The 10,508-nt window shown below is 37.5% G+C and overlaps 1 protein-coding gene across 1 annotated transcript in view; it reads right to left on the reverse strand.

Moving 5' to 3' along the window:
* XKR4 (XK related 4) overlaps positions 1–9,662 on the reverse strand; it is a 487,807-nt gene extending 478,145 nt beyond the window's left edge. Inside the window, exons 1-2 of the mRNA XM_044658009.1 lie at positions 9,518–9,662; positions 8,337–9,168 (exon numbers count right to left, since the gene is read on the reverse strand). Of these exons, the coding sequence (XP_044513944.1) occupies positions 8,337–9,168; positions 9,518–9,662 (977 nt within the window). The remainder of the gene's footprint in view (positions 1–8,336; positions 9,169–9,517) is intronic.
* Positions 9,663–10,508: the final 846 nt, after the last annotated feature.

The raw sequence follows: 10,508 nt of genomic DNA on the forward strand, positions 1-10,508 counted from the left end.
AATATATATATATATATATATATATATATATATATATTAAATATATATATATATATTTTTTTCTCTACCTCACTTTACTATGACACATCTATCCATAAATGGCCTCTACATAGGCAAAGAAGGGTAGAGTTGATACCAAATTTCATCATTTAGTGTCCAGTTATGTCTTTAGACACTCACATATCAGTAAGATAAAAATGTAAAAAATGTTTATTCACAGTTTCCCCAGGTGGAATGTATTATTTATCAATTCTTGCCAGCAGAAACAGGAATGCAGCTGTGGCTATTCAGATGCAGCTGTCTGGAGAGTACCCAATACATTGTGATATTTGACCCCAATTATTTTTAATGGTAATTGCAAATAACCTACATAAATTTAGGAATTTTTTTGCCCAGTTTTCCACCTGTTGCTTCAGTTTCCTGATTCACTTTCATTAACAGTCTAATAGGACAACTGGGTCAAAAGTTTAACCATTCTTCCCTAGAAAAGAAAGTTATATGTTTGGCAAAATCCATAAATGCATACGACCCTGTTTCATTTTAGAAATACCATTCATCATTTTTGCTATTTTCTATGAGGCTATCAGCCCTAGTCATTCCAAGAGCTGGTGGTTGGTGTTCTCCACTGACAATAATATAGTGTGAAAAAATATAGTCTAAGTCAGCAATGGCAGAAATATTTTCCTCTCAGAAATTACAATATGCCATTTTTAGAGGAATCAAACAAAGAAGATTATAATGATTATGTAAACATTTAAATTGCTCTTTAATGCCTATATATATCTCTGTGTGTATATATATGTGTGTGTGTGTGTGTGTGTGTGTATGTGTGTGTATACATATAAAGGCAACTGCAACCATTTCCTGCCTGAAAACAAAACAAAATCTTCATTTCAACAATTATAGAGGTAATGTTCTATGTTTGAGATTTCTTTAAACCTTTCATTTCTTTTGTTAGTTCATTTTAAAAATCTATTTGAAATAAATACTGGAGAGGAATTCATCCAATTTTAAGCCTTAGTCCTTATTTTTCACAAGTTTTTTTAGCCTCTAAAGCAGTGATTCCCAAAGTGGGCACTACTGCCCCCTGGTGGGTGCTGCAGTGATCCAGGAAAGAGGTGATGGCCACAGGTGCATTTATCTTTCCTATTAGTTGCTATTAAAATTAAAAAAAAATAATTTCCAGGGGGCTAAGTAATATTTTTTCTGGAAAGGGGGCTGTAGGCCAAAAAAGTTTGGGAACCACTGCTCTAAAGGAAGTAAAATAATTGTTTCTATGAGATCATGAAAAACAGCTCTATGAAAGGACAGTGATTTCATTTGATTCACATAGTGGCATTATTTAAATGTATAAACTTGAGGTTACTCTCTGTGATTACAAAAATATAAAATATATATTGGGTAATTGAGGGATTGTTACTTGAACATCAATAAGAGGTAGGTTCAAATAGCTGAGCCCATGCTTTTTAGGCAAGAATTTGGGTAATCCTCAAGCAGAAAGCAAATAATACATACATATTTAAGAATACTAAAACAGCCTTTATATTCAATTATTAGTTTTGGGCAAGATTTTGCCATACTCAAGGATATTTGTTTGTAAAATAAATATGTTCCTTTCACCTAAATAGGAAAACAGTGCACATGTATTTCAACTGTTAAAACAATTGAAACTCCTTACATCAGTGATATTGAAATAGGTGAGCATAATACTTCAGCATCCCCTCATCATTTTCACAAACAGGGTCCTGAAAGAACCAGCACTTAGAAGGTGAAGTAAAAGAATGGAGAACTATAAAGTTACATATGGTTTTGTATATCCTTTGGGTAAAACTGAAATACTACCTCTAGCATTTGGGGAACTTACATAGATTTGTGTTCCTCCTGGGAAGACACCATGTCCTAAAACCAATGAAGAGATTATAAAGAGGCATCACAAATTTTTCCAAGTTCTCTTTGATTTCTCTTTCCACTTAGTACAAGACAAAGTACATGGCAGTTGAATCTGGCAGGAAAACAATAATATTAGCAATCAAAGGATTTGACCCAGACCCTAGCCCTGCAACTAATTACAAATATGACTTTAGAGAAGTCAAACACTTTCTGCTCCTCAGTGTTCCTACATCTATAAAATTGAGATAATAATTTATCTTATTCAGAGAGTTGTTTTAAGGATTAAATGACATTAATATGGAGATATTTTGAAAGGCAAATAGAATGGAATAGGATCATTCTGGACAACACAGTTATTTCAAACATTAAGAAAGTGAAGCCAAACTTTTTCTAATGATAATCTCAAAATTATTTTTAAATTCAAATAATAAGGCCAAGATTTTATTTTCTATGCAATATCAATGAATAAATAATTTTGTTATTCAGTTGGTTCTTTGAGAAAAGCATTTCTCATCTAAGACTGTCTTCTAACATATTTATCCCAGAAAGCACCTTTGAAATCACTAGGAGTTCTAGTAGTGAGAGAGATGGCTAAGGCAGAAAGAATGAAATTCTGGCCTCAGAACTAGCCAGTTCCTTTAAGATAAACCATCTCCATCAGGAGTCTTAGGAGATGGGAAGACAAAAGTATAAGAAACATCCACTCATCAAAATGATAGGTGGCATGGTCTTTCATGGTACATGTAAAACCTGGTGGTGAGCTAACACACAATCAATAATGATCTTTTTCTGACTTGTCTATGGATTATCTTTCACTGTTAAAAATGTTCTCAACTTTCCTAGACATTTTCTTCTGAGTCCAAACTTACTTTCTAATGACTTGGAATCATGTTGTCATCCATTCTAGTGATAATTTTCTGGATTAAATTTGTGGAATAGACTAAACGAAAAGCCAAGGAAATATACCATGGAAAGGGACTTTAAATTAACTGGAGATACCTGGAAATACAGAGGGGAATGAAATGAAAACTATATTTTGTTTTGTCTTTTCTACAAAACTTCCAACAGAGTCAACCAAGTACTCACCAAACCATTTTTCTTCTTCCAACAAAGACTAAAACATTCTAATCCTGAACAATTCTAATTAATATATTATAAAAAATCTGAAAACTACTGTCTTTTAACTTACACCTTAGCCCCCATTCTCCCTTGCAGGGCCATGAAGAACAAGAAGAATCTCTCTTCCATATAATGACTCATTACATATTTGAGGATAGCCATTGTTTCTCCTCTATCACCAATTTTTTTCTAGGCTGGCTAACTTTTTCTCAAGATATTTTTGTAGCAGTCTCCTTCTGAGTACCTCTCACCATTATAGTTCCCCTTCTCTGAAGATATTCCAGCTTCTTAATCCTTCTTAAAATGTGTTGACCAAAATTAAATATAAAAAATGTAAATCGTTTTAGGAAGAATATAGAAGAATCTAGCATCAGTACTACATCTTCACATCTTATATCTATATCAAATTTTATTCAACACAATTCCTGCTAGTTATGAAGGGCTTATGTTTATTAATGTCAGTGTTAGGCATCATTGAGAAAATGTAAGCACGATAATTGTTCTTGCCTGCCATCACTGCTTTGAACAATTGATCGAAAGTGTTATAGTGACAATAAATGACTATCAATTATTTTCCCACCATATCTGTTAAAAGTTGTCTATCAAGATAGATCATCTGAAGGAAATATGGGGGTATTAAGTATGCCTCTTCTCCTAACTATGATTGTAATTTCAGGTATAGATTTGAAAATTGAATATCAGTGTGTTTTCTGTAAATTCTGAGATTTAATACTATCTGAAGATTTAAAAAATCTTGTAGTTTTAAGAAGAAACATTAAGAATAAGTAACTTTTTGAAGGATGGTTCTATTATTAGGCAAAATATCCTTATAAGGGTATAATATGTGCTGTATAAAACTAGAAAATTAGTGGAAAATATTTTTTCAAGTATAAAAAAGGAAAATTAAAAAATCTGTCCTATTTATAGGAATTTGTATAGTAGGGTAGAGGGAAGGCAGGAATAATAGTACGTAAATTTCATTAACAGTATTTCATATCCTCTTTCATCAAATATACTATACAGAGTAGAGCAAAATGAACTGTTTGATATACACAATGAAATGTTTATTATATTATTCTTTCATTTAACATTTTTCTGTGTTTCAGGTTAAATTTTAAACATTCAGGTAAAGGACCAAAAAGCAATAAAACCTCTTCAATTTTTTTCTTAATATATAATTTCGAAATTTGGCCCTTGGGAAACATTATAGAGAAGTTTCATTGTATATTAAAAACAACGTTCTTTTGACTACATTAAGATCTGCACAATAATCCTTATATCTTCCTTTGTGACTTGTTTACAATAAATAATTTCCTTTGCTGAAAAAATAGAAAACTATTATTAAAATAGCAAGATAAATACTGACCAAGAATATATTTTAAAATTAGAAAAAATGAACTAGATAAAACTACAAGATTCAATCTAACAAAGACATGATTAATAAATTCCATTGGCTCCCTATCACTTCCAGGATCAAATATCAAATTCTCTGTGTGATATTCAAAATCTTTCATAACTTGGTTCCTGGGTCCTACCTTTGTAGTTTTCTTATAACTTTCTCTCCCCTATGTACTCTGAGATCCAGTGACACTAGCCTCCTTACTGTTCTTTGCATCACCACACTCAAAGCAACTTGACTGGCTGTCTATCTCTCTTAATTAACTAGGATTCTTCCTCCTAACCAGTTTCTGCCTCTTGGCTCTCTTCAAGTCCTCACCAAAAGCCCATTTTTTAATAAAAAAATCTTTGTTGTTCCCTCTTAGTGCTAACCTAATGCTTGCCCTCTGTTCATTATTTTCAATTTATCCTGAATATATCTTGTCTGTATATAGTTATTTTGATGTTGTATCACTCATTAGACAATAAGCTCCTTGAGAGCAAGGGTTGTTCTTTGCTTTTCTTTCCATCCCTAGTATATAGTACACTGCTGGTTAGATAACAGAGGTTCAATAAATGTTTATTGTCTAACTAGAAGAGAAATAGCTATCAATAAGCCACCTGTAAAAGGATTTCTCAACTCTGTTCATAGCTGACTGAAAACATTTTCATGAAACATTGGGTCCCTCCTGGACTAAATTCCATCCTTAATAAGTTGTTGAAATCAGAGAAAAAGAATGAGAAGGGAGAACGTTATGTTTTTTCATCCATTAATGGAGTTCTTTTATAATCATAATTGCTATGGCAGCAAAAGTTCACTTTCATTATTTCAAATAGCTCTTTCCCAGGATCACCCCATGCAACTTTAAAAACCACCATTAATTTCCCATTAGTAAGCTTTAATTAAAATGAATATGTATCATTGCTTACAGCAATTGCATTTGTAAGAAATGCATAAATAAATATGAATCTTGACTAGAATACTCCAAATGACAATTTCCAGCCAAATCAGCATTTTGATATCATTTCAAAGGGTTTCCCCCCTGACAGTTTTCAGAATTTTCCCAGTCTCCTAAAATAAGTAAAAGAATTTCATGAAAACACTTACAATAAACAGTTACCAAGCTAGCTAAAATCTATTTTATTGATCAGAGAAAGTAGCATTCTAAAACATGAATAATGACCTCATGTGCTTTGGCCCATTGGGTACTGTTGTATATTTTTAGTATAGGGCTTCTGAACAAAAGTTCTAAGAGTGAATGGAATTCTTACTATTTTAGAGATTTAGACTATTCCCAAATCATCTAGTTGTTGTATAATCTTAATAAAATGAGCAGCATTTCACCCAAATTACTAAAAAAAATCTTTCCAAAAGTCCTAGTTTAACCCTTGAAATATCGGGAAAATGTGTAATTTGAGGAATATTTCTTTGCATATAGTTCTCTAAGTTTTCTTTTCCCATGTTCTGCTCCACTAGTCAGTATAAAAGAAAGCCAATGAATCAGAAGATGAGAATTTGTGAAGTGCAAAAGAAATTAACTGGCCATTTGAGTATGGTCATATCAGGCTATCCTAATTATGTATAACTATCAACCATACCTTATGTATGGAAAATGATAGGGTGGGACCACTGCTAGTTTACTTCATTTAATCAGTTTTCATGTGGGAGCAACATATGAAAATGATTCCAACAGTTTTAACTCCCAGATGATCATAAATTCTTTTAGCATGCTCTGAGATTTCCCAAGAAAAGGTTATCTGGATGGTTAGCAAGAGAACTAAACTATCAGCACTATCATGCTTATGATCTAAGCTATATATTATATAATGGAGTGGCATGATATGATCATTGTAACTTTTCATTTAACCCATTTCATCTCCCCCTCCACCTTCTCCTTCCTATATGAGACAGGATGTGGTGTAGCTTTCTATATGAGATGGGATGTGATACAACTTTGATGTTTAGAAGTACTTTCCTTTTCCTACTCATTCCATAGAAGAAACTATATTTTCTTGGGAAAAAGTTTAAGCATTAACTTGATCAAAGGAACTACTGAAGCTCACAAGCTTTGTAAAAGATTCCTTATAGAAAGCTACCTTCTAAGAATAATAATTTTATTTCATTTTATTGTTTTGTAAAGTGCTTGAATCACTACTATAAATCTAAAAAGAAAATCTGACAGAATATTAAAGGTGACTGAAGAAAAATGATTTGCAAAAATTGTTGAAATTTTATAGAGAATTGTCATACATAATCCACATTTTAAAATTTTTCTGCTACCGTGGATTTAATTGTCACTAAATGTTTACCTTCCTTGTTCAAAAATAAACATGATAGATGCTTCATGTGGAAACTTGGTGCCACACAAGCATGATAAATAACCCAAAGAAATATATCACTTTAAATCCATTGGGAATAGGGTTTTCATATTTAATAATTATATTTCAAAATGTTACCAGACATTCAAATTTTGGAGCATTTAAATTCAAATTCTCTTATCTTACTTTGTTATCTTTTTAAGAAAATTCTGGGACTTCTAGAAAGAAAACATATTTAATCATATTTAATCCAGTCTCTATGGAAGCCTTTTAATACTAGGAAGACTAATGGAGGACCAGGTTGATCACTTTCTTTAGTGCAAGTAATGTTGCTCAATGCAAGGATTCAAATAACTCTTGTTTATTTCCACAAGGTCTAAAAGTTACTTCTACATGGCATTTCTCCATTCAAATAACATATTTGCAGTTTTTATGCCACAAGACATTACAAGGAATGAGACTTTAACAGAATATTGTGTGGTGAAGCACAAAACCATGTCTTCTATCTACACATACTTTCTAAGAAGTTTTCAATTTTTACTTATAGCACAGTTACAAAGAACTGTACTATCCACTCAGTAGGATGATTTAAGAAATTCCAGTGTACTGACATCTTTATTCACATTCTTTTGTATATGTGGAATTCACCATGTTGTAAAATGTCACTTTTAAAGGTTTCTAAAAACTTTTAAAAAAGAAAATCACCCCAAAATAATTACTTTGCATTCAATATACAAATCTATAAAGTAACTGAATTCTCTTACTTAACAAGTTTAGGTTAATATTTCAGTTTGTTAATTTAAACGATCAATATATAAAAAGATTGTTATCTGACATGCTTTATGTTAACAAAGTAAAACCATTCACTAGATGCCAAAGATCATTGCTGCACATACAGGCATTACCTCTCTCTTTATGAGTTTTTAGTCAGTTTATAAATCAAGCATGATGGTAGAGAACCTGATGAACTAAAGAAGTAACTCTGAGTCCACATAACATACACTTTTATGCAGTCATTTACCACAACCTAGGCAGGTGAAAGAGTATCACACTAAGAGCTCAACATCCACATGCCCCAAATGCAAAGACAACTAATTGTGTCACTGCCAGGTTCTTTCCTTCTGAATCTAGTATTGTCACAGCAAGAATGCTGAAAACCTAAGCTCTTCTGATGGGTGATCAATCACATCTAGCTAGAAATAGAAATTTTCTGGAGGAACAAAAGAAACACAATTTTCCATGTAGCACTCCCAAATTTAACAAGTTCTACATTCAAAAATATTGTAAAAGCTTCTTAGGAGAGCCCCCTCCTACTCACCAAAGCATTATCAGTCAGTTTTTTTTTTTTTTAAAGGTAGAGGAGACAGTAGCAAGTGAAAGCGCTAAAAGGGGAGAGTGAAGAAGGGTGGAGTAATCAACACCACTTTCTTTTCTATGTCCTTCCTATGGTAATAAATAGCTTCAAATTAAAAAGGAAAAAAAATCATCAGACTCTGCAAGTGTCCAAAGTATCTAAGAAAGTGTGCGTTAGACAATATCACCACAAACTATAACAGTGCAAAACCAAAAGTGGGTGGTGGTGTAATATTGGCAGGAAGCCTCTCTTTTTCCCTCCACCCCTGATACAGTACCTCCAGATTTGCCCGAGCTGCAAGATGTGGATGAGTGACTGCAGGAGCCAGATGCAGAAGGAACAGGACGCCGACCTGTTCTTGCCGCCGGTCCGGGTGGCACTGCTGCTGTTGGTGCTGTTGGTGGTGGTATAGCTCTTGCTAGCATTTGAAGCTTGCCTTTGCGGTGTTGAAGGACGAGCATCTCCTTCTCCAACTGCAGACCCACCGCTGACCACTGTCTTGCAGTCAGCTGCAGGCTGTGGGCAACCAGAAGCTGAGGAAGCTGTGGCAGCTGCTGTGGCTGAGGTGCCCGTGGAGCTGTCCTCGGTGCTGAAATCGTGCACAAACCAGCGGAAGCTGAACACCTGCACTGAAAGAGAGCCCAGTACCACGAAGAAGAGAGTGAGTCCAAACCACCAGCGCTGACCCCTCAGGTAGTAGTCCACTGCGAGCCAGATGTCTGTACCCACATCCGCGAAGTACACTGCCACAGCGGCCAGGATCCAGAGGCAGTCCCACAACGAGTAGCGCTGCTGCTCCCTGCCTAAACGCAGGCACAGTGAGGAGGAGCCCCCCCCACCGCCACCACCGGAGACCCCCGAGCCGCCGCCCGAGCTACTGCTGCCGCCACCGCAGCAGCAGCACCGGGAGCAGCCACCGCCGCCGCCACCGCCGTCCGTACAGCAGCCACCCCCAGCCGCCTCCTCGTCCTCAGCTCCAGACCCCGATGGTAAACCTGGAGCCAATCCCTGCACTGAGCCCGAGTGGTCCGAATTCTGCAGCGGGGTGAAAGCCACGTCGCTGCTCTTCTTCATTTTCAGCCTCCCGTCTGACTTAGCGGCCATGATGCCTTAAAACCAGAGAAAAACCCTCCTTTATCTGACACCTTTCCCCCTGCTGTCTCCTCCTCCAGCCACCTCCTTTTTCTCTCTTCTCTTTCCCCTCCTTCCTTCCCCTCCCTTTCCTTCTTTACTCCCTCCCTCCGCCTTTTCCTCTGCTGCTGCTGCTGCTGTTGCTGCTACTCCTCCACTCCCTGCTTTCCTAGCTGACTGGCTGGCTGGGTAGGTAGGATCTGGGCTGGGGCTAGAAGCTACCCTTCTGCCAGCTGGAGCGCCGCCTGGCTGCCTGCAGCAAGCCAACCTTCTTTTCCCTCCCTTTCCAGTCTCCTTCTTCTTTTTCTTCTTCTTCTCCCTCTTTACCTGGTGGCTGCTGCTGTCGGAGCCACCGCCGCCAGCAGCAGCAGCAGCCGCCGCGGCGGTACTCGGACCTGTACATTCCTCCCCTCTTCCTCCCTCCCTCTTTCTCTCCTCCACCAGCTGACTCTGAGTGAGAGGATGACCTCATCCCTTCTCTCCCAGCTGCTGCCGCTCCCAGCCCTGTACGAAAGGGGGAGGGGGAAGGAGGACCCCCGAAGGAGAAGAAGGAGGAGAAAAAAGGGTGGAGGAGTGGGACCTTCCTTATCCCGGAGAGGCTAAGATGTGTAGGGCTAACACTATATAGTCCCTCTTGTTTATAGAAGATTTTGAAACAGGCTGGTAGATTTGCTAGTAACAGGGGAAGGGGAGAAGAAAGAGGTGAAGGGAGGGGTCCCCTGCATCAAACCGGAGAGAGGAAAAGAGGATTGTGAAAGAGCAGCTCATGCATTTGTGGGCGAGGGAGGAAAGTCTTATCTCTTTTGTAATCATTACTAAGCTCTTGGTACCTGGAAAAGGGGGTGCAGGTAGCTTTTTGAACCACTGAAGGGATGGGCGAAGGATTTTAACCTGGTGGAGAATAGAGGAGGATTTCTAGTCTTGAGCAAGTCACAGTTTCTGTACTGTGTGCGTGCGTGCGTGCATGTGTGTGTGTGTGTGTGTGTGTGTGTGTGTGTGTGTGTGTGTGTGTTCAGCCCCTGGGGTGAGCAGGTGGATCCAAAGGACCGTTCCAAGTTGCCAGGAATCGATGTTCTTGCATAAGGCAAACCCGGAGAGGCTGGACAGGATTAGGAGTAGAGGAGGGGAGGAGCAGGGCGGGACAGGGTCCTTGGGATGGGGACACTGGGGAGGCAACTCGTGCTATATTTCTTTAGGATAAGGGAACTGCTTGCTCTCAGAGATTTTTTTTCAAGAACAGAAGAGTACCGGTGTCTGGGATTAAGTGAGGGTTCTGGATCCTGGGGAAAAGGGTCGGGGGTGGTGGTGGTGGTGGTCC

The sequence above is a fragment of the Gracilinanus agilis genome, chromosome 1 (assembly GCF_016433145.1).
Source record: "Gracilinanus agilis isolate LMUSP501 chromosome 1, AgileGrace, whole genome shotgun sequence".
NCBI lineage: Eukaryota > Metazoa > Chordata > Mammalia > Didelphimorphia > Didelphidae > Gracilinanus > Gracilinanus agilis.